Source organism: Dicentrarchus labrax, unplaced genomic scaffold, assembly GCF_905237075.1.
Source record: "Dicentrarchus labrax unplaced genomic scaffold, dlabrax2021, whole genome shotgun sequence".
NCBI lineage: Eukaryota > Metazoa > Chordata > Actinopteri > Moronidae > Dicentrarchus > Dicentrarchus labrax.
Genome location: NW_026136721.1, coordinates 22,003,635 through 22,028,768, shown reverse-complemented (window position 1 = coordinate 22,028,768; position 25,134 = coordinate 22,003,635). Strand labels below are relative to the sequence as shown.

The 25,134-nt window shown below is 41.4% G+C and overlaps 1 protein-coding gene across 13 annotated transcripts in view; it reads right to left on the bottom strand.

The window, feature by feature from the left end:
* adgrl3.1 (adhesion G protein-coupled receptor L3.1) overlaps window positions 1–25,134 on the bottom strand; it is a 111,632-nt gene that overhangs the window by 6,905 nt on the left and 79,593 nt on the right. For 7 of the 13 annotated variants that reach the window (XM_051385273.1, XM_051385272.1, XM_051385279.1 and 4 more), the window contains 11 exons: window positions 23,197–23,380; window positions 18,894–19,016; window positions 18,452–18,657; window positions 16,778–16,954; window positions 15,642–15,851; window positions 10,726–10,946; window positions 7,972–8,038; window positions 6,765–6,856; window positions 3,863–4,031; window positions 2,325–2,504; window positions 1,659–1,752 (listed from right to left, as the gene is read on the bottom strand). In XM_051385273.1, coding sequence (XP_051241233.1) covers window positions 1,659–1,752; window positions 2,325–2,504; window positions 3,863–4,031; window positions 6,765–6,856; window positions 7,972–8,038; window positions 10,726–10,946; window positions 15,642–15,851; window positions 16,778–16,954; window positions 18,452–18,657; window positions 18,894–19,016; window positions 23,197–23,380 — 1,723 coding nt within the window. The remainder of the gene's footprint in view (window positions 1–1,658; window positions 1,753–2,324; window positions 2,505–3,862; window positions 4,032–6,764; window positions 6,857–7,971; window positions 8,039–10,725; window positions 10,947–15,641; window positions 15,852–16,777; window positions 16,955–18,451; window positions 18,658–18,893; window positions 19,017–23,196; window positions 23,381–25,134) is intronic. The other 6 variants (XM_051385278.1, XM_051385281.1, XM_051385283.1 and 3 more) reach the window with 1 other exon arrangement.

The following is a 25,134-nucleotide window of genomic DNA, read 5'->3' as shown; positions in this document are numbered from 1 at the left end:
TGACACACACCGTGTCTGCTTTAGCATCAATCTGTCATGCTAACAGCTTATTAGTGGCCTGAAGGAAGTGAGGGCCACACCTCGAGTTAGAGACTAACAAATGACAGTATGTGCGTGTGTGTGGAAATGTCTGGCCGTTTGGGTGTCTATGTCCTCATTACCCTAGACCTCCGACAGCTATACTCATGGAATTCATTCTTTAAGTGGCTTACTCTGGAGGGACAGCAAGAGTCAGCTCCGAATACAGTGCACTGAGCATAATGTTCATTTAATTTGATGTTCATTTCGTAAAAAAAAGTAGCCTTCGTATAGTAAGATGAGCTAGGCTGAACGTACAGATACTAAGGTGAAAAACACTGCAAAAGTTTGCCCTACTTCACCATACATATACTATAGTGCTGTGGTGAAAACAGACTCACGCTAAATTTTAAAAGCGCCACCTAAAGTGACACACTACTACATTCAACTAATAGTAAAGCATTAATCTAAAGCAACTGTGCATAACTTATAGTATTATAATTAGTGCTGTCAAACGATTAAAATATTTAATCGAGATTAATCGCATTAATGTCATAGTTAACTCGCAATTAATCGCAATTAATCGCACATTTTTATCTATTCTAAATGTCCCTTTATTTCTTTTTCTCCCATTATTTTTTCTCATTTTAATGCTCTTATCAACATGGAAAAGTGGATCGGCTTGCTTTGTGCAAATGTTGTTTTTATTGAAAAAATCATCCATTGTCGCCTGGCTTTGTCGAGGGGGCGGAGAATTCGCATCAGCTGTGTGCTTGGCCATCAAGTGGTATTTCAGACTGGATGTGCTGTGATGATAGCTCAGTTCACAACAACAAAACACACAGATCACTTTGGTCTTGTCAATGGAACCATTTGGCAACTTTTTAAAAGTAAACTTTCCATTCAGAATCATCATCAGGCATCCATTTCGGCGTCTCGCGCTCGCCATCCACTCAAAACGTAATGGCTACTACTCTTAAACAAGTGTGTGCAGCGTGCCTGTTGTTTTGTTTCCGGTCTAGCTAGATCCGGTGTGGTGTTGTAGGTTTTCTAACGTTACTAGTTGTTGCAACAGCATGGGAAAAAACTACAAAGTGTGCTAGGCTGAAAAGAACGTTAATCTCAAGATAAAAAAATTGACGCTGTTAAAATGGGTTTGCGTTAACGCCGTTAATAACGTGTTTAACTGACAGCACTGATTATAATAAAGGGACCATTGGTGTTCAGCTCAAGACTTGCACACATACTTTAATGTAAAGGATTCATCACCCCACAAATGCTTCATAAGATGACTATCCTTTAAAAAGGAAAGTACAGAAGCACTCTGTAGCACAGTCAGCTCTGCACTATATAGATTTATAATGGGAGTACAAACTGGTTGATGTTTTAGTCTGAGCAAGAGTCTGCTTCTAACTCTCCCTCCTGTAATGTCATCCTTTGAAGCACCAACAAAGTAGGAAGTGATATTTACACTCTATTCTGCTAATCTTCCTCTCTACAAGAACACAGTGCCATTATCAGAAGTTTGGTCTCCTACCACTTTACTAAATGACAGCGTATGCTGTCTGAGCCTCCCGCTATTAATAAAGTAGATATGGTGACAGTGATGAGGATGCAAATGGTAGGTATCCCGTGGTTACCTCTGTTGAGCGTGGCGGAGCTGTTGATGTCTCCAGTGATGAAGGAAGACTCTTGTTTCCTCACAGTGTCATTCCACATCCGCCTGATACGACTCTATACACAGGAGAAAAGACGAGAAAGAGGAAGAGAGGGAAAAGGAGGTAGAGAAGGTGTGGACAAAGACACAGAGGAGTAGCAATAATGAAGGGGAGAAGGAATAAAGGGAAGGGGGCAGGGACAAGTCAAGAGAGGGACGACATGAAGACAAAAGAGGGAAAGAAATATGGTAAGAAACGTAATATATGGGGGTGTGATGTGTAAAAGAAGGGCAAATTAGTGCAGGAGAGGCAGTAAAAGAAAAAGCAAAGCAACGACCAGCGAGAGAGAAACAGGTGGGGGAAAATAATCACCCGTCAATGCCATTTATATACTCTCATCATCTACCTGTGTGTCAGCATCAATTTGAGGAGGTGTAAGTCAGGGTTTGGGCTATCTCACTTTCAACACAAAATCCACATTTTAAGTCGTCCCATATTGTATATACTGTAGTTCTAACATATTCAGGTATTCACAAGTTCCATATAAAAATATTTATTTTTTTGCTTGTTTAAGTCTGCCTACAATAAAATTGAAGTTGAAAGTGATCAGTGATAACCCAAAACCCTAATGGCGTGCTCCGGCCTCACCTGAGAGTCTGCTGTGCTGTAGCGTCCAGGTGTGCAGGCAGGTAAGCTCACCTGTGAGCCTGTGGAGTAGCGGCCCGGGGTCCGTGACGTGGTGGTCTTGCTGGAGGAGGAAATAGACGTCTCCACGCTCTTGCCACTGCAGCAGTGAGTACGCAGACATTTGCCATACTCCTTACGCACCTGGACAGGGGAGGGATGAGATGGAGAGCGTTACACACAAACACACTACGCGCATATATTAAATTAAAAAAAAAGCTAATGTGAAGGAGGAGGAACTGACTGATGAGCCACTTTTAACTTGCACATTTTGGAGCATATTTTTGAGATGACATACTAAGAGGAAGAAACAGGAAGGGCTTAACTTGATATAGTGTCTCTGTTAACTTCTTCTTCTACTCAAATTTCTTGTGCAAACACTAACTCCATAACAATTTAGACATTAAAGGATTAACTTCGTAAACTTTCTCCCATCAGCATCCACCCGAAATGTTATTACTGCCACATATCCATCTAAAATGGACATATTCCTTTGGGAGACATATGATGCACTTGTACACACAGAACATCTGCATTTAGATCACAATCAAGTTAGAACAAATAGGACTGTAATTGCTTTTTAACAAGCTTGTTGGACTGGCAGACGTGTATTGCCACATGCTCTGTTTGAACAGCTGTGTGGTGAGTTGCTCCATGGATCTCGGGAGAAACCATGTTGGGCCTTAGCCAAAGAAAACCTCAGTTCTGTTCTGAGGACATATCTCTCAGGATACCTGATCCCATGGCTTGTTTATTGGTCGTACACTTAAAACTAAAAACTCTCTGTGGGACCGCAGCCAGACGAGAGTATTAAGCATTTGATGAATTTTCTTTCCATGTCCTACTCCTCTTCTGTACTCCAAGGCACTGACAGTGTGTGGGAGACTCTGTAAAAATATCCCAGGATGTGTAGGTTCTTCCTGGAAGCCATCATATAATTTAAATTTAAAAAAGGGGAACATATGCATTCACAAAGGCATCTAATCCTTTAGGCCAACTATACCCAAACATGTATGAAGGAGGTCAACTTTTCAAAATGAAAGAGGAGTTGCAAGGGGAGCTGTGTATCAGTGTGAGCGAGGTTAATGTATTAAATCATAGAAGCCTCAGAGGAGTCAGCATCAGAGGAGTGCTGCAAACACTGCCACTGAGACCTGAGATCAAAACAGACATATATTTCCTCTGCATGTGTCCAAAATTTAAAAGATTTAGAGCTACATATTACCAAAGTTTTGAACAAGCTATTTCAGGCTTGATGACTCTGCCTGATGATGAAAAACGTCTTTTTTGTCCAGGAAAGATTAGCAGCTCGGTTTGTTACCAGCAGCCATTAGCGTAACTGAATGACCAATCAAACCTGTGACAGCTCTGCAGGTATTTTTGGTGTCTCTGCTGATCAGTGCTAGCATGTGTGTGTTTGTGTCTACGTGTGTCTGTATTTGTCCGCCCGTCACACCATCTGTCTATTTCTGTTCAGCTTTGTCTCTGTTTTCCCCCCTCACCTTCTTCTGCAGTATGCAGTGAAAGATGAAGATGAACATGCCCTGCAGGGAGTTGAAGATGGTGAAAAGGTAGGCCATGATGACGGTGCTCTCGTTGATGTACATCAGTCCGAAAGCCCAGGTCAGGCCCAGCAGACACAGCAGGGCTATGGCCCCGATCACCCAAGACCTACAGAAGAGGGGAAGTAATTGAGAGGGGGAAATTTGAATTACAATTTCATTAAATCATTTGCTATGTCACATTATAGTTAAAGTATATATTGCAAGTTGCATTTTAAGTAAGATAACATGAAAAGGCTTGTCTCTTTCCCTGGATCAGAAAAGCTATTCAGCAGACTTTGATGCATGTGGGACCATGAGGCAGGAGAAAGGGGTTATAGAGGGTTCCTTCCGAATCCCAACGCTGTGGGAGAGGGATGGAGAAAACAGTGGGAAGTTTTGCCGAAAAGAATTACACTCTTACGAAAAGGGTGAGAGAATAGAGAGGGAGTGGATTTGCTCATTTAGATACCATCTCAAGAGAGGGAGGGGAGGTTATAAGCCAGATGACGTCAGCCACTAGGGTAGAGCAAAGTCAAGCCTACAAGTTTTTTTTTTTCCAAAGTTACATCCAAACTCTATCCCTCACTCTGTCATGCACGGCAGAGTGTAAAAGACGTTTTCACAGGCAAAAGTGGGCACTGAAGTCTGTTAGTGCAATTGTGACTATAACATTTTAGTGGAATTAAATTTCATAAAAGTTTCCAAGGCTGTGAACGGCCATTTCGTATAAAGAGAGAGAATCATAAAGGCCAAATGTCAAAGGAAGTTGGTCGTGTCGAGGCATGTGTATGCATTGTAAGTCCTCCCTTGAGCGTGTGCGTGTGATTCTGCGTGTGGCCATGTGAGTGGCTCCACTGGGCAGTAAGTATAGGGACATTACAGCCATTATAAATGACATTTCCCACTAAAGGTCACAGTTTCAGGGTCTGCCACAGCTGCAAAGATGGCTGTTAATTTGATTGGCTGACTGGGCAGTGATCACCTCTCATGTGAGGGATGGAGATGGAGAAAGGGGGTAAGGGAAGAAGGAGGTGGAGGGTGGAGAGAGAAAAACACAGAGGGGGAGATATTAGGAGAGTCAGGAGGAAGGAAAAGAGAAAGAGGAGGAGAGTAAGTGAGTGAGACTGAGGTGATTGATTCGATGTTGCCCTCTGTGGCACCATTCAGGCGAGACAGAAACTCCAATAAAGCTCGTCTGACGACCCTCTTCAATAAAGGGTACAATCATCCCTCTCTTTTCCATCCCTTCATACCATCTTTTCCTCCAGTGCTCCCTTGAGTCATGATTTCTCTCTCAGCTCTGTTTCCCCTCATTCACATCTCACCATTATAATATTTCAATAGCACATTAAGTCTATAGGTCACAGGAGCTCACAAATCACACATCAACAAGTAATCCATTTCACAAGGCAGGTTAATGGTTAATTTAGGGATATGCATAAACTCTAGGCAGGTTCTACAACAAATAAGACAACAAGCAAACCAATCAAAATGTCTTCAGAAAGACGAAAGGCAACCTGATTGGAGAGTGGCCTTACCAGAGCCAATCCACAACAAAGACAACTTGTGATGGCTTGGAGTTAAAGAGACAAAGAAAACAAAAGGAAGAAAAAATAATAAGACAAAAAGGGCATGATGATGATTAACAAGTAAATGAACCACTATAAGACATGACTAATGAAGTGAAATAGATTAAAATCTATTCAGCCTTCAGTGTGCTCAAAAAGAAGGAAAGTCATTAAAAAGGAAAAAAAGATCCGAAAGCATCATATTCTAAATTGCTCTTTGATTTTCATCTTTCCATCAGGCTTTTTGATTACATTTCTCTAAACTGCACTGAAGATCAGCTGGTTTTCGTCTGTATTTCTGAAGCGCTTCCCACTTGAAGTCCTGCTTAAAACTGCTGTCATGAAAGATACATTGGCAGTAATATTTAAATGATAAATCGAATGGGTGAGCCATTTTGTGTTTTACATTTTAAATTCTGAGCTGTGCCTCAGTAAGGCGTTGAGCTCTGAGCCATGGCATATTGTTTGAATTAGACTGAGCCTTTTGTCTTGAGCTGCACTGGAACAGGAAAAGAAAACGCAATCCTGATTAGTTAGCTTAGCAGGCAGAGAATCAGTGGAAATGAAGTCATATTTCAGTGACATTCTCTGAGGGTGATCTAAGTAATAATCACAAGACTGGGAATACGATGAATTCAATGAGAATCATCTTGAAAATGATGTAAGACAATGTGCTTCATGCTAACATGCAAAAAAAAAAAAAAAGGTTGACAGACATAGTTAGACATTTATTAATTTTTTTTTGCTGAGAGCTTGATGACAAGATGTATGCCACTCTCAAGTCAGTATGATAAATGCAAAGTTGAAACCAGCAGTCTGTAGAAAATGGAAAAAGCTAGCCAGGCTGTGTTTAAAGCTAACCAAATCTAACCCTCACTATTAACGCTTCATATCTTGTTTGTATGATCGGCACACAAACCGAAAATTAGAAACATATTTTTGGCACACAACTTGTAGTTTTATACTTTGGTTTTTGGACATATAAAACACACAAGATATAACATGTTACTTTGTAAGCTTTAGATGTGCTGGTAGGAGAATCTTGTTGCCATCTTACAGTTTGGTTTGCTGTTTGCCCTTGTTTCCAGTCTTAATGCTAACCTAAGCACCTAAGGCTCCACCTCCCTATTCAACAGCCAGACATGAGAGAGCTATCAATCTTATTATTTAACTCTCTGCAAGAAAGCAAATAAAAGTGTAACATAATCCATACACACAGGCATAATCACTCCTGCTTTCAAAACCAGGCACGCTGGTGTGATGGCAGTGACAGTATGCATACATGTACTTACTTGATGTTGTCCAGACATCCAGAGTCTGGTTTGAGAATGGCCGTATGATGGAACATCTTATAAAGAGCGATACCGAGGAAGATTACATTCAGCTAAAACACACACACACACACACACACACACACACACACACACACACACACACACACACACACACACACACACACATACCAGTTAATATTCTGCAGCAACAAGCCTAATTAAAGACACAATGTCACCACAACAATTCACTCACACATAGTGCATATCATTTCATTTTCCCTTCCAGCAGTAATTGGCTTGGGGACACTGTATCAGCCCACAATCAACAGCCCCTTTATGTGCTCAAAATACAGCAGCTTGAGCATCAGGGAAAATACAGCAGTCATTACATCCATTGAGGATCATTGTTACAATAGAAATCCAGTTCTCACAGATGCTGTCTATTCTTTTGGCCTGCTAATGCATAGAGTGGTTTAATAATGACTGTCTGGAGTGTTGTGCTGGGTCTGAGGCTGTATATGTTACCAATGGATATAGAGCCATAACATATCGGTCCCACCTGCACCACCCCTACTTAGTGCCCTGGTTAGATCAGTGATAGCCTCCCTGACATTTCATAAATGAGTACAGAGAATCAGTGTACATACTGGCATTTGCCTAATTGGGAACGTCATTCTCTGTTTCCCAAACACAATTTTTTATGGGGTTATTTTGCTTTTTTTGTTAGTGTCTGTCAAGTCATCTACTCTATTTCTGGCTCTGTTTACTTGTTTAAGGTATGAAGCCTGTTCCTGCTCCTCAGAGCCATTTTCTGACTGCTGAAGCATCATTCATTTTTGACTGTGTTCCCCTTTTTACTGTGTAATTGGGCTGCATTGTAATAAAGTAACAAGGCCAGGAAGAAGTACAGTGCCTGTATCATCAAATAAGTGCATAAGAGCAACATAACTTTGTTTATTTCTTAACTGTGGTTTGTGCTCTATGTCTAAAGATCTCCAGCTTGTTGGAATATGTGCCCACTTGAGAGTTACTCCAAAAGTGGGAATTATTAAGTTGACACATACATTCCTTCTGTTTCCACTGCTGAGGAGCTCAAGCAAACCTTGTAGAAGATTTAATGTAACACGTCACTGCTGCATGAACATGTAGCTGTCAGTCTACTCTGTTCATGTAATGCTACTGTATGTCAAGTATGTGTGTGAGCATGCATGTATGTGTATCTCACCATAATGATGAGTGTAGCAGGGCCTATGAAGCTCCATATAAAGTACGTGTCCAATCGCAGCCAGCACCTACAGAGACAGAGGAAGAGAAAGAGTGAGCAAGAGGGAGAGAGAGACATCATGCATGAGAAACAGAGGGGGAGAAGAGCAGGAGAGGGAAGACGCATAGGGATTAAAAACATGCTCCTCTCTGAGATGGATGTAGGGTAGCAAGGGTTTACTATCAGAGGACAGGACATGCATCATAGTTACACACACACACACACACACACACACACACACACACACACACACCACACACACAAATGAGGTAAAGAGTGGAAAAAAGCAGTACATTATATGAGATACAGTATATCAAATACATCCTGATAAAGAGAGGACAAAAGGAATTGGGAGGGTGAAAAAGTGAAAGAGATGAAGAACAGTGAGAAAGGTGTTGCAGAATGAAGTAAATACGCACACCTCGAACATACATCACACACAGAAGGGGAGACAGCGAGGGATGAGCACCTGTGATAAACAAACCTTTACTTCCCTCTTAGGGCACAGATATATGACATGGCCACATCCTGCGGTCACAAAAATATGACATGACTGTGTTCATTTGAATACTGAGTTATGGATGTAGCCCTCATACCAGGCTATTTATGGAGTCTGGGAATGGCTGTGGTGAGGTTAAAGGAAAGGGGAGGGACACACACACACACACACACACACACACTTAATATATACACACAATCATGCACCCACACATTCGGAGACAGAGGACATGCATGAACACACACAATCATACACACCCATTTCTGACCACAAGCTTAGCATTTGGTAGTAAAAGATATACTGCTGTATGCTAAATTATATCGCCCCAAACATCTTCACTCATCAATTGCAGCAGCAGGGGAGGAAAAAAATGTCCCCGACTGCCCTCCGCTGAGGTCAGACCCAACGGGTTGCAGCAAAAGGTGTCAGAGAAAAACCACTGGAGCAAAATGGCCGACTGATTCATGACCAGCTGCTTTTGAATTATTAATCTTTCAATTTCCACCACATTAGAGAGCCCTCCATTATGGGTCCCTGCCTGTGTCACTGTATCCACCATTAGGGCTCCTTTGCTAAGTCATAGCAACCTTCATTATGGGAGGTGAATGAGACTCAGTGCCACTGGCTAATATGGGAGAGAATGGGGTCGGTTGTGTGACAAGGTGACACAGCAGGGATGGCAGATGATATTTCCAGAGATTTTGTCTCAATGTGTTATGTCAAACATGATAAGCGGTGCCATTTTCAAGGCTGGACTGATGAATGAGTCATATAACTTATTTTCTGCTTTTTAATGGAATGTACTATTAAAATACTTCTACTCAACTTCTTCTCAAATACATGAGACGTGAGGCAATTAAAAGCAGAAACATTGTTTGGGTGAACTACAAGAAAATATTTTTTTAACTTGCGTATATCAATGCGATTTGTGTGATAGGCTCTTTGTTATTCTCCTAAAACATATCACTTCATTTTGCATTTTTACTCTTGAACCATAGCTACTGTCTCAAGACAAGTCCCATTGTCTGTTAGCTAATGGCATGCAGCCTGATTATTCATCCAGAGCTTGGCATTCAGACTGTCATGTTTTAATGATTATCCTACAATGAAATATTGATCTAAGTGGCATAGGGATTGGTGTGGCTTGATGGTTAAACGCTGCTAAAGTCAACCCTTTTCCCTTTCTTCCCTGGCCTACACCTCTTTGAGCTGATGTGTACCTAGTGGAGAGCTGTGAGTTCTGAACTACAAAAAGCCCCAAGAGTGGCACAGAACGTGAGCATGTGAATCATTTAACGGTCGTATAGTGTCCTGTTACTTTTACAATCTATATGAAGCCGCTCATTTATAAACAATGAAGGGAAGAGATTTTTCTAATGCAAATTTTTAAATTCAGTGTCCACATTGTTAATTCTCTAGTCCTTATGCTTTCATAAAGTCAAAGAATAGTGGAAAGGTCATGGACATATACATTATGTGCACATTATGCACATAATATCCATACGCACTGTATGAATAAAATGTTGGGCTCTTTTCAGAGTCATAGTAAGAATGAAGTGGACAAGTCATGCATGTGAAAGTGTTATTTTGTTCACTGATGTTTTTGTAGGTATTCAATTATGCATATACTTCATATGAATGAGATGCTGGCTGCCTTTTCATGGATTCACCCTGTGTCTCGGGTTGGGATAAGTCAAGCATGCATGAATACGTTACCATGTGCTCTTAATGTATGTCCTCATCCCACTCACTTTCTGCATTTCCTCCAGGGAAGCCAGCTTTTTCTTTTTTTTTTTAGCACAAACAATTGCAAGCCAGTATGGATGTGTGCACACCCTGACAGACTACTCCATTCCTCTATTCTCACACTCTCACACTTAAACCACTCCTTTTTTCCCTCAGTCTGCTTCACTGTGCACCCCCTTCGCCTATCCCGCCCGGTTTAATCCTTCCATATTCACACATTGTTGCTGCTGTGCTCATGCAGTGCTTGTGCATCCTCCTCTGCTTGTCCCCATACTTCCCCCACTTCCTTCTTCTCTGCCTCTCTCTGCCTCTCTCTATTGACGCTTCAGAAGTACCACAGCTTGTAGAGACCACTGTGGCAGACGCAGCCAAAATGACAGCAGGCACTCCAGTCTCCCTCCCTCCTTCCCTTGCCCCTTCATCCATCCTTCCGTCACGCTACGCTCTCTTTGCCACCCCTCTGTCCTTACACTCGGTCGGTGCCGTAGCTCCTGTAGTCGACTGCAGCAGAAACGGCCACTATGACAGCAGGCACTCCATATCCTGCCAGGTAGAAGTACTTAGTCCTGGAGTGCTCGCTCTCGAACACCTCTACCAGCATGATGTAGAGCTGCACCCCTTCCAGGAACATCCAGGTGAAGGCTGCCAAGAAGAAGAAATGGAGCAAGGCCGCGAAGACTGCACAGGCAATCTGTTGAGGGAAAGAAAAGATGGAGAGGATTTAAAAATACAGTAACACTACACACAATAATTCTCAGGAAATATTTAATCTGGTGGACACTTGCACTGATGAGTTAGAAAGTGGAAAAAACAGACAAACACTGCAGGCGATAAGGGTATGAGTCAGACTTAGAAAGTAATAATTTATCATATTCACATAAAGAAGGAAATGTGAGGGATTAAAGTTGGTCTGCCAATACTGGAATAGACTGGAAAGGAACAGGATAAAGCAAACATAAATAGAGGGAACACACAATCAAAGTATACTATAACAGCAATTACAGAATGACTCAAAATCGCTTCAAGATTGCACTATTAGTCGAGCCTCCTTCACACTCTATTCCACGTCTACATTCTACAAGTCATCTAAGAAGATAAATGAGAAAATATAAGTGACAAGTTGTTGCTGCAGCCTCTTCTGATTGACCACATTTCAAACAGAGGTGGCAAGGCACTTTTCAAAAGGGGCTGAGAGAGAAGAGGTGGGAGGGGTGTTGAAGAGGGCGAACGACTTGGCAACACTACAAATACAATATGATTTTTGTCAATGCCAAGGATGAACAAAAATGAGCGGAACTGCTGCAGAAATGACTCAGCAGATTGGTATGAAAGAGACAAAGCACACATAAAATTTGACACATTTTAAAGCTTGGAAAAAGCCGGCAGTAACATCAGTTTAGATACTTAATAGTTGGGGACGAATTACAGTTTTTATGCAATTACTAGAGCAGAACTGTATGCAAACTATATAGTCAAAATAATGTACAAGTTCTTCAGTTAGTTTCTTGTGAAATGGCAATTATCAAATATCAAATAAAATTCATAACACCACCAGTGGTTATACATTCGCACTGAAAGTGAGGGAATGGATTTGAAATGACATTGTTAGTAGCAAGCGAATAGTGACGGATGAAAGGGATGTAAAAGAGTTAGAGAGGCAGATGATAAAATACTTAGAAAACCCTGGGAGAAAGTCTCCTGAATGTAAAAAAGAGAAGAAAAAAAACAGAGCAGCAAAGGATGAGCAGTAGGAAAATGAAAGAGGGGTATCAAGCCTAAAACCGCATTAACAATTTAGGCAATGGGATGGGAAGAAAAGAGGGGTGCTTAAGAAAAGAAGACGAGGAAAGAATGAGCAGAGCGATCTGGCCTGTCACGTTCATGGCAATGTTCTAATCTAAAGAGTCACTCCTAAATCATTGAATGGGAGCTAACAGACAGACTTTTATATTGGAGGGGTTTGCAGCGAGAGACAATTACCTAATGTCTGAGAGACAATGAGTTTAGGGGGCGAGGGAGTCACTCATTTCCATTTCTAATGATCGCACAGTGTAGCTTACTCACACAAAGACACACACATGCACACACACAGGTAAAAAAAAAAAAAAAAAAGTGGCTGCTTATGCAAAGTCATTTAGTTTCCCTGCTGGAATTACTGGCTTAACCGGCTGCGAGCTAAGTGACGCTGAGGATGTTAATGGAGGTCACAAATAGTCACCAGTAATTAACAGGAGAATGGCACACACAAATACAGTGGCGCACATACATACAAAGAAACATGATCCCCTCCCACACAAACACACATAAACACATAGGCCTGCAGACAAAAAGAAAAACGCATAAACCTCAAGGTCAAAACACCTTCAATCAAATTAGTTTTGTCTCTTCATTTGCAATAAGAATGTTTTCTCATTAAACGCTCGGCGGGATGCAAAGGCCCGAGGCTGCTCTAAGGTTTCTTGAATACGATGGAGGAGATAAAGGTTACAGCTCCGGGCACTTCCTCCCCCACAGACATACACTTCCTAATGATTCGAACAGCTCACTGACAAAGAAAACATAGCCTACCTAGCACTAAGGTGTTACAATGTCCGAGACTGCGTACAGTACTCTGACACCACTCGCACACATCACAGCTTCCTACAGTATATGTTAATTGTATTTGGGTGACCTTGCCCAGTAGAATTAACGGAGAATGTCTTAACACAGAATCTGACGTATACAATTTTTGTGTAAGTGCTTGCATCCAAGTGAGATTTAAAGTCCTAATCCATGATTGGCGTATTGAATGCGGACCATATGGATTATACAAAATGGGTTGTGATTGGAATGCAGACCATGTGGACCCTGATGGTTGAGCCAAAACTGCATTGTAAAACATTAGGGATGGAGCTTGACATTGGTTGTAGCTCGATGATTTTAAAAACCTTCACTATTTATACCAGGACTATTTGTTATGGATGCATTTGTTACACTGAAAATGGTGTATTCCACATGTGTTGTTCTTCTATAAAACAGTGGAAGAACAGCACTTCTAATCTATTAGCTTGTGTCAATTTTTATGCTCAACCAACCACCAATGCCTACGCACAAGTACATGCACGAAGATAATGTTAGCCAGCTAACCAGTACGACTGAGCGGGTACTCATGAGAAAAACGCTCTGAAGCTCAATTATAGGGCTTTTATGTAAATAGTATAGTTTCAATAAATCTAAACTTCTGATCAACCCATGTCAATATCAAACCTAAATCGACAACTTCCAGTTAGTCATGCCCATGTCCAGTTTAAGCCCCACCCATTCAGATTACAGATACAGATACAGGTAATGGTGTACTCACTCATCCCTACTAACAAGCCAACGCCCCAAGCAATAAGCTAACAAGTGTGTTTGTTTGTTCATAACAGCTCTTTTTCCATTTAGCTGTTGATTTTGTTACGGTTCTTCCTCCTTTACAGTTGTGAGTTGCAAAAGATGAGCACAGTTCCACATGAGCAGCAGAGGTCAAGCATCATTAACTGCAACAGAAAGCACCAATATGGCAGTGTTTGGATTGTGGGAGGGAAAATAAGAAGATGACCAATTAGGTTATAACTAGTGAAGTTACTTTAGTCCTATTTGCACAGGCCTCAATGGCTGCAGAGAGTAGCAACACTGTTAGGATCACATTGAACAACATGTTAACCACCCAGATTCCACTTGAGCCAGACAACCTGCTACTATAAAGATGTTATCACTGATCTTAGCAGAGGGGCCTTGACAGGTTTGACCATCACTAATAACTGCTATGACAGTAGAGATGTGGAGCTTGCTGCATTCATGAAAAGTTCTTTCTTAAACGTATAGCTGAATCTGAAGTCACAGTGACATAAAGCCAATTCCGACTGACGAAGTGATCCAGAATAATCCCCAAGGTTGTCTGAAAGTCAATATGCATTTGGCCTGGCCTAACCCTGCTCATGAATCACTTACATCATGGCATTGTACAAAGTAATTATCATATTTAATATGAACAACTGTTTCTATAGTAACAACTGAAGTCATGCAAACTTATTCTTATTACATTATATATTGGCAGCTTCTACAACACAAACATAAAATCTGCTCCTCTCAGTCTCAGAGATACTTGAAAAAGATTGATAAATGCAAAGTGTAAACTTTTTTATAAGAACACCAAATAAACAAAATAAGTGTCACGACTGTGCCAGCACTTTCATTATCAATAGCCAGAGTAAGTACTGCAACATCACTTTAAAATAAAAAAGTCCACAATTCTGTTAACCACAGAGGCCTGGATTTATACAAGGTTATTTTACGGCTAAGATATGCCCACACTTGGGTCTTGCGTGAAACTACCTGCCAACACTTTAATACGAATGGTCAAATGCAGGTTGAACCCATATTCACTATCCTGCCTGATATGGGATTTGTTTGTAAAAGTTTCATTGTTTTTTAAACATCTTTCTCACAACCAACAGGATTCCCTGGCGAGGAAAGAGAAATACTGCAGCTGCTGTAGCCTGAGGGAGGAAATGACTAAGAAAAGCAACTGAAGAATAGCATAAACATCAGCTGAGCTAAAACAAAGCTAATACACAAGCTTTAATGCATTATGTAGCCAATAAGCTAGTCTGTGCAACATGCACTTTGTGAATTGTAAATAATTTCTCTTAGAACTGGGAAGACACCAAAGAACAGGCAAATTAGTTTTCAAGAATTATAACAAACCTAACTATGCTAGTGGACTAATGTTATAGCAATGCTTTTGTCTTCTTTTCTGCTTGGTTGCCAGTCCTTTCTGAATTATCTGCAAAATGTAATGCAATTAATCTGCGGACAGTTGTAGCGCTCAGTATAGTAATGATATCATGGAAAGCTGAGCATTTGCCGTACAAACAATGCCAGTAAACTCTGTGTGCTGTTTTTTTCTTTTCATGATTTCTGAGAAGAAAGTTGAATAATCCAGGCTGGTTTGCATACACAGATATGGTTTGTTTAAAAGCCACTCAGAGAAACTTCTGTTTTCGATTTATTCTGGGAACACTGCATGTACCAAATCTGCTGTTTCTTATTCATGTAGCGGCAATGTGGTCAACCACTGACAGCAAGTTAGTAAACATTTCACAATTTACTCTGCCAGCAATGCAGTATGATTACTGGTATTGGTCAGTGGACAGTTATGCCAAGCTTGTGCCAACGCATCATGAATAAAAAGGCTCATTTTGAAATGTAGCCTGTGTGCAAAATATTTGTTTTTATTAGCATTATTTAGCTCACATAGTGTATATTGCACACACACACACACACACACACACACACACACACACACACACACACACACACACACACTCACATACACTTACGAAGAAAATCCCACCCGTCTTACCGGCTGATCGGCCCTGTTGATCCCAACCAGGAACAGTGACTCAGCGATGAAGAGGCTGATGCAGAGGTTCTTGTGGATGGTATTGCGGTCACTCTGCAGCCCGCGGAAGAAGCAAAATGTGAAGATGCAGATAAGTAGGCAAACCAGCGACAACAGGATCCCCACCCATGTGATGACGTCCAGGAGCAGGTCGTGCATGCTGTCTGCTTTCTGTGGAAATAGAGAGACAAGCTTGAATGGATTATTTAATAGGCATTTTCAGCTACTATGTTTAGCCTCTGTTTGCTAAAAAACATACATGAGTTATGTTGTTGTAACATGAAACATACAGTAGGACACCCCCCCCCTTCCCTGACTGATGTGAGTCTGGCTGTGTGTCGTTGAGCGTTCAGGGCCACAGCGTTACGCTGCGTTGCACAGGTGTGCTGGCTCTATCCATCAGTGTCCTGCAACCTGGCAGGCAGAGCAATGTTCAACATAGCACTGCTGTGATGGATCTACTGCTCAAACCCTCACACTGTGTTCACAAAGGGCTGCCAAGCTAGCTCTGACCATGACCCCTTTAGAAGTAACACACATCCTCTGGCCCAGAGGGAGAGACTGGGTGTCACACAATATCTAGAGTAACAAGAGCCGATTTGTGAGAAGGTACTTGGTCTTAACGTAACAAAGGAGGGAGACAAAAAGTACTTATCCCACACACAGCGGGACAATTAAGGTTTTTATCCAACTCCCACAGTGGCCCATGGATATCAAAATAAATGAGGCACTTACACTTTTTGATCAGTCAAATCTCTGATGTAAGTTCCTACGGTAAATTAAAGAGTCTGTTTTGGTCATCCAGATCTCCATAGACTGAATATTTGAAGTGCCCATTTTTTTGTCAACCCAATGTCATCATCCAGCTTGACGAATCAAAATGTCTCCTGCCAAGTATGATTTCTCAGTACTGGAGACTCCGGAGAGTTTAAATCTAATTTCCAGATGTTGTGGTCTCCTTCTCTCCCTTCCTTCCCACTTTTTTTTAAGAATGTGTTGACCAGCCTTACCAGCCCCAGCTAATCAAATGATGAACAACTGACCCTTTTGATCTTGCCCACCCCACTCTTGGCAGGCTCGGGAGAATAAACGCCTACCTTGACCTCCACGTGGGCCATGAGCACTGCAAAGCTGGTGAGGTGTGTACAGGAGCAGCTGGTGTGTGTGCGATTGGTGGCCAGCAGACGACAGTCCTGGGTAGACCAGAATCCCGTCATGGTGCGCTTGGAGTAGCTCCAGAATGAACAGTTGGGATTGAAGTTCTCTTCCGAATGCTGGGGGCAAGGGAGGAGGAGGAAGGAGGAGAGAGAGAGAGGGAGTGAGAGAGAGAAACCGAGACCAAGAGGAAGAAATTGAGAGAGAGTGAGGGACAAAAAGAAGGAGGGGTGGGGGAGCCGGAAGACAGAACAGATACTTAGTCATGGGGAGGTGGGAGGCAGAAACATGGAGTGGTGGGAGAGCCAAAAAAAAAGTGAGAAAAATGGTGGGAGGAATTGGTGGAGAAAAGGATGGAGAGGAAGAAACACAGAGAGGGAGTCAAGTACACACAACAAAACAACAAACAGAAGGGACAGAATGCGAGAGTGCAGCAACAAATAAACATGGAGCGGTGGCAGGAGGTGACAGTGCTGTGTCCATGCTTGTGTGAGATTCTGGAGTGTAGGAGCTGCTTGTGTTGTGTAAACTGATGGAGCTGTGTGAGTGTTTGGTTTTTAAAGTTACTCTCAAAATGAGCAAGTGAGACAGTGAGGATCTTTTTGCTGCCAACAAGCTGGATCACCAACTGGATCGACATTTGCTCACTGAATGAGCAACACAATATGTGTTGCATTGAGGACCGGAATTCATACAGTGTGATGCAATGTGGAATTATATTCAGTTTGTAGTTATTTTATTGTTGTATTATTGTTAATACCAGAGCTGTTCTAAAGTCATCTGGCGCAAGTCAATGTCAATTGAGTCACGTTTTGTCAAAGCAATTAAGCCTTGATAAGCAAATTGCAAGCCAGTTGCAAGACTTTCAGATCTCTGAACAATGACCAGAAATGACTGAAAGCTGTTTTAATTAACTTTTTTTTTTTACAGAACTATGACCAAGAACTTTCAATTCTTAGGCTTAATAATTAGATATTCAAGCTGTATGCCTGTCCCTGTCTTATTTTTACCAGGTCAAACCATGAGACATTATTTGTGAGTCATTCTCTAATCTAGAGTCTACAGCTCTGGTTATTACCAATTACAATTGCTATTAAAGAATAGGCATCCGTGATTCTATATTTATTTTTGTCAACAAACCCCATGAAAAGACCAAAACCAACATTACATTAGTCCATGTTTGGACTAGTCTATATTTGTGACTCAAAAAAACAAAACAAAAAGAAAGGATGAATTCCTAAAACAGCTGGGCACTGCAGATTTGAGCAAATGTCACATCAAAGTGGAGTAAATAGTGCCTTTGCTGTGAACTATTTTCAGCTGTGGACACACATTGGGTGCTGGAGTAACTGTTATAGCACCAGAGTGGTATGTATACAGTTGAGTCAAAATAAACTACAATGCCCATGTTCCTTTATTAGAGTGCAGTGCAATAGTATGTGCTCATTTATGTGTTTTTTGAAAGGTTTTTGGATGACAATGGAGCTTTATGGCACAGATGAATTAAGTATTTCAAGCTTTGATTTAACCTTTTGTAAGAAATATATAAAATATATATAAAAGCAAGTTATTCTTTTATTTACAGAAAAGAAGTCATCACCTTGCACCTTTCTTACCTGCAGGTGTTTGACAGTGAAGACCACAGGCTCAGACAGGTAAACCTTATTGCTCTCCTTGTTAATGGATGCTGTGATGACCGGGGAGTTGACGATAACAGAGTAATTAGGGTAAACCGCCTCGCTGCTCAGTCTCACGCTTGCATTCTCTGTGGACAGGTATAAACCCAAGTTCCTGTACAGGACAAAGGCCATCCTGATCTCACCTGTAAGAAGACACACAGGAACATTGAGAAGGCGCACTTGATAATTGTTGGCTTAAACCACAATGACAAAAATAGACTGTGGGTGTGAGAAAGAGCAGGAGGGAAAAAAAACAAAACACTGCAAGTTGGTTAGACAGCAAGAAAGTGAGGGAGAGAGAGAGAGATAGAGAGGAATAGGGGTCATGGACCTCATAGTGAGAGTGAGAGGAAGAGAGAATATGAGATTTCTCTTCTACCGTTTCGGCCGTGCTGTTTGAGAGTGCTGGCTGACAGCTGGATGGAGTTTCCATGTAGTTCTGACTGAGGGAATGTCAGGTCTGCTAGGTTCCCATCCGTGCTCAGCCTCGCCACTTCCAGCTCTGGAACATACACGCACACAAACACATACACACACACACACACACACACACACACACACCCTAATGTCAAGTCATAGCATAGCAGGTTTGTTTTGCAACCTCTTGTAATAACCATGTTTTCTCACTAAGTGCTTCACAGCAGAACACTGGCATGAATCCTGAAGCAGTTTCTAGTTTCTTCTAAACAAAAAAAAAAAAACTGACACGCATGAATGAGAAATAATGTGGATTTTTATTCTAAAAAAGGCAACAATGTCTCCAGGCAACTGGTCCAACACATTGAGGTAGATAATCCAGCCTCTCTCTTGTATTGTGGGAATCTAATTTCACCATCCAGGTTCGTTAGCACATTCCCGACTACGGCCGTGTAATGTATTAGATAAAGTTTCTAATTAAGGACTAATTATACCTTTGGTGCATCGCTATCTTGTGCTTCTGAGTGATTTGGTGATTTAGACACTGCTTTCATGGTAAAAAAAACAGCTCCCTGATCACATAAACGACACAAGGACATGCTCGAATGGAAATGAGAGTGGAGGAGTCGGTGAAGTGGGAGAGAAGGGTGAAAGGAACGGAAGTTGAGGAGGTCAGGGAGAAGTGTTGGAAAGAGGTAAAAGAAAAAATAAAGTGGGTAGTTAAAGGAGCAGAATGGATGAGAGATGGGAAACGAGCAGATAGGCCGAGAGGAGAGGACTAGCGTTGCGATAGGTGGAGAGAAGACTATGTTCTCTCCTAGAGTACAAAAGATAGGGCACAAAGGCAAGAGATACTAAGGTCTGGGAGAGAGGAAATGGAAGCAGAGTGAGGCAGGCAGACATAAACACAGACACTGATATGCAAATACTGGCAGAAGGAAAGAGAAACACTGGTTAAGTGTTCCTTACTTGCCAAAACTAAACATTCAAGCTATGTACACAAACGCACCCACACACATGCACACATACATGTACACACACATCCACACCCACGCACACACACACACACACAAAGCGGTGGGGTATCAAAACATGCTGAGTCTAATCTAATTAAAGCATCCTTGTCATGACAATCCTCCTCCTAAGAAACACACTTGTTCATTATCGTTATCACACACGCACGCTGTTACCGCTGTGTTATCCCTTCAAATCACTGTTTTGGTTCTAATAATAACACTATTTATTCATCTGCGCCGCATAGTCGCACACACACACACACACACACACACACACACACACACACACACACAGACACACAGACACACACAAACACTTTCTAACACAATAACATCACCTACAGTAGCTGCAGTGGCTTTTTTAAAATGCGCCATTCAAATAATTTATTCCCTTCGCTCACTCTACTCTGAAAGACTTGGAGGGGGAAAAAAAGGGGGGGGGTTAAAAAGTGTAGGACAGTAGAGAGGGAGGAGACGGAGAGAGAGAAAGAGTGAAGATGGAAGAGGAGAACGAGAGATGAGAGGCGGTATTGGGGCCGGTTATGAATAAAGGGAAGAGATAATCACGGTGGATCTGCCCACTGGATTAGCTGGGAGGGAAGATTAACGGCACAAAAAAGGATTGAGGAGACAAAATTTTCCACAAAAAAAAAATGATTTCCTGTTTTAACTTCTTCAGAGATGTGGTAGCCTACATCTAGAGTAACTGTTTATGTAACCATTTTATGCATTCAGGAGGAAGAAAATCGGAGGAGATACAAGTAGGAAATGATGTAACGTGAAATTGTGTAGGATGTCACTTGTTGGGAATTACCGGTTGTACTTAAAGTCAAGCGAGAGCAAGACAAAGTCACGTTGCGTGGACAGACTGTGGAATCTGTCTCCACTGTCGGTCTGCGATAACAGAAAACGAGGTAATGTTATCACCGCAGTCGTATGACTTAAATAGCTGTGATTTCATTGCTTACTGATGTGAAAGTGATCAAAAAAAACAAGCTCAGAGCACCATTTGACATTCCACCACTACCATCACCCTCAAGCATGCACTCATCCAGTCTTCCTCTTTACTCATCAGCTTCTGTTTTCTCTCTTCTCCTCTGCTCCTCCTCCACGAATTTTCCTCTCTGACTGAGTAACATCCAAGCCCAGTGAATTCTACTAATGGGGAGATGATGTTTAGGAAATTTTGAAATACCAAATCAAAAGTGGAGTAAACAGGAGGATAATCAAGGGAAACATAAGTGAGTGCAATTCGCTGGTCTGGGGAGGAGATGAAACGATGGCTCACAAATATATCCTCATCAAAAGGCATGAAAAGCAAAGAGGGTTTTCACTCTCCAGTATTTCTGCCTTATTCCGTGGCCCAATGATGAGGGGATCACTGAGGGAAGATGAGAAGAGATGATGGAAGGAGGAGAAAGAAAGAGAGGAGAGTGATGTGCACAACACCATGATAACTAGCTTTGTTCTGCTTTGTCAGTTCCGCCTACAAGTGGAGGGAAGAAAATACGGAAAAAATAAATAAATAAAAATTATTGTCTCTGGAAAACAATTCATCCTTGCCTTACAGGCCTCAAGGGCAGTTTTTTTCCCGGCATTTTGTTAGATGAGGATGAGTCTCTGTGGGTTTGACCCCTCAACGGCTCCCACACACCAACCTGTACCTCTTCATCATGACCACTTTTTGACAGCTATACAAGATTGCATACATCTAGTCTATTGTACATGTTGCCAAAATATGGGATTTTTGCATAAATAGTTGATCATCTCTGGCAAATACAAATACAGCTGTACTTATCTGAGTTATGAAGTATTCTATGTGGATGTTTATGGAAACAGACAGGTAAACCTTTTGATAATATTTTAGCACATAGTTTCATTTTAGTTTAGTAGCTTTACGTGTTGTAACAGCAGCTGTAGGTTATGTTATTGTACTCATTCCATTTGCCCTTACAACTATTTATCATGTAATTTTGATTACATTTTTTTTCAATAAAATTGTTTCACTGGTCCTTTTGTACTCTCACATGCTGCAGTGCAAAAACATAATGTGGTTATCTTCGGCATTGCCTTTAATGTTTATTATGAGATAACAGATTTCTGTTGTATTTATTCATGCACACAAATTATTCATTTAACAAAGTGCTTCATCAAGTAGCACACACAAAAAATATTATTATATTATTTTACACTTAGGATTCTTTAATTGTATTACTTAAAGTCCTCTTAGAAAAATCTTATGTAAAACCTAATGTCAGCCATATGAAACTAAAGACCAACATCAATAAATGCATTCTTCCACAACCCCTCTGTGTTTTTTTTTCTTTTAGAACCACCTTACAAACACGCAATATGACTAACATAACGTAATGCTGTAGAGTATTATAGTGATGTTTAATACTCTATATCTATTTAATATGCAAGATGTTTTCACCAAGGTATCATTGGCTATCTGTCCAACAAGTTTACTGTCAACTCTGCTTCAGTATTAAAATATTCCATGTTATTTCTTTTTGATTTTATTATTTCATCACTGTAACTTATTTATCATGCAATCAGGTAGTTGTTTAGCTAGTCATATGTATAGTGCTGGTGCTGTTAAGTTCCCCTTGCAGCTCAGATTCATGCGCACAAACTTCAAACTAATCTCAATAGCATTATTCTGCCCTACTTCTAATCACGTCTACTCATGTCAATTCACATACGGAACACGTGTGAGTGCGTTTGTGTAATTGCACACATGAAAATGATGTTATTTTTTGACAAACTTTGAAGTTAGATAGCATACTTTGTTTCTCGTTTGTATTATAAAGCATAGATCTGAGGCGGCGGGTGCAGTAATGCCTGCTGTCAGCGTTGCCGTTACTAGGATATTACATCATATTCTTAGATCTTTAGAAGCCTGAGCTGGTTTACGTCCTTATAAGATCTGTAAAAGCTGTGAAATCTAAGAACCACATTTCTGCCAAAATAAGGGCACGTTCTACAAAGTCTTCCCTGTTTTACACTGTATTCAGGTGAAGTCAACAAAACGTAAAAAAAATTTTTGTTCCAGCCGAGCCACTTCGCACTCCTGCAATTAGAAAGCCCCAGTGCAGCTACAGCCTTCAACACTTGGCCACTGTGCAGCTTCACCAGAGCAAATGGAGGTTAAGTGCCTTGCTTGAGGGCATCTCAACAGGCTCCTTGACAGTTACAGGGTCCAACTGACTTTGGAGGTCGGGAAGGAACCAAATAAAATGTACTCACGGATGTTGTCATTACTCTCCTGCACAGTGTCAGTCTTGAGGAGGTTGTCAGCTAACATAAAAGCCCCAGTCTCCACAGTGTCGAGAAGCAGAGTGGCCGAGTGCAGTTGCTCGCTGGTGGGCAGCTCTCTCCACGCTGCCTGGGCTCGTGGCTGCAGCAGATTATTCACAGTCTCCACCATAGCCTGGGGCAGCAGTAGAAACACAGAGGTCACATGGAGGAAGGCAATACTAACACTTTTATCACTTTCAGTCAATGGTGCTAATGTGAAAATTAATGCAAATCCATTCATAGTACAAATAACATTGCTACATCATAACCACTGAAGAAAGCAGTCAGCGGGATGCGACAGAGAATGCAATGGCTTTTCATTTATCATGTTGATAAATCATGGCAACAAAAAATGTTCCTGATGAAAATGTAGCATTCCCATGCAGACATAACAGAGGCAAAATCACAGAAGCTGCTAAATAAAAAGTACATTTTCAAAGTGGTAGTCCACACTTTTTAACATTCATTACGACTTTTGTTTTTTTAATTCTCTTTATAAAAGGATGTTGTGATAGAAAATCCATCACAGATGTTCCAAAAAATCAAGCTAAGCTAATTAGCTGATTGCAATCACCATGTGTCTACACCCCCAAACCTGGTTCATTTTTAAAGCAACACTCTTATCTTTGAGTTGGAAAACTTGTGCTTGAGGGATTCAGAAGAAATTAGAGTTTTATCAGATAATGTCTGCTGGGTCATATCCAGCAGTGCAGAATAGTTTTGAATCCAAAAATATTACCAAACGGACTAAAAGTTGGCTCGTATAGATGAAATGTTCTCTGTGAAACAATACTTATTTTGTCTCCAACTCACATTCCTTTATGCTCTTAAGAATTCACCTCCTCATTTTCAGACATGAACACCCACACATACGCAGACACACACATCTTTAAAAGACCCTGGGAGAGATAAGGAAACAGAGAGAAAAGAGAGCCGGTGGAGAGAGGGGGAAAAGAAGGGGAGGGCCATGGGAGAGCGATAAAACAGTCCAGTGAGTCCATGGTGACAGGCGTCCGCTGGGAACAAGGGAGGCAGAAAAGCGAATACAGGTGCTATCAAACACACACATCTCACACTCCCGTCTGTCTCTTTATTTTCTCTTTCTCTCGCTCCCACTGTAAACCACCCTTTCCACAAACACACTCCCATCCCTCTCATATCTCTCACTTTTTCAATGCGTCTCTCTCTTGAGGAAGGTGGATGGGCTAGTGGAAAAAGGAACGCAGGTGCCATTATACAAGGAGAGGGGGTCTCCAGTGGGGAATTGCGAGGGCAGGGCAGGAAAAGCGAGAGACATCAGTGTATTGGCATTCACACATCAACCATTTGACTCCCTCCCTGGCCCTTTCACTCAGGGTTATGGAGAAATGAGAGACCAGAAGAGAGGAGGGAAGACAGCAATGGCGATTGTCAAGAAGTAAATAGCCTAGTGTTTGTGTGTATGTGTGTGTGTGTGTGTGTGTGTGTGTGTGTGTGTGTGTGTGTGTGTGTGTGTGTGTGTGTGTGTGTGTGTGCAGTGGGTAGGGAAAGCGTCCTAGACAGAGAAACAATGTAGATGATGGCTCATATGAGTATTGATGGCATGTGCTACAAAACGTGCAATTGGCCTCTGGAATTAGAACTAATCCTACCTGTTTTGGGGGGAGGGTGGTATCCACATGTAGATACAGTATACCACACACATGAAATGGGTGCTTAGCCAACAAGTTAAGATGATAATATTATGTTCTCTTTTAGCGCTAGCAGCTAATTAGCTGGGATGCATATCGGATGAGTTTGGGAGGGCTACATGTAAACAAAAACTAATTAATCCACTGCTTCAGCAAACAACCAGAATAAGCAGGAGTGGATATGAAGCACACACACGTATAACCATACTCTGAGAAA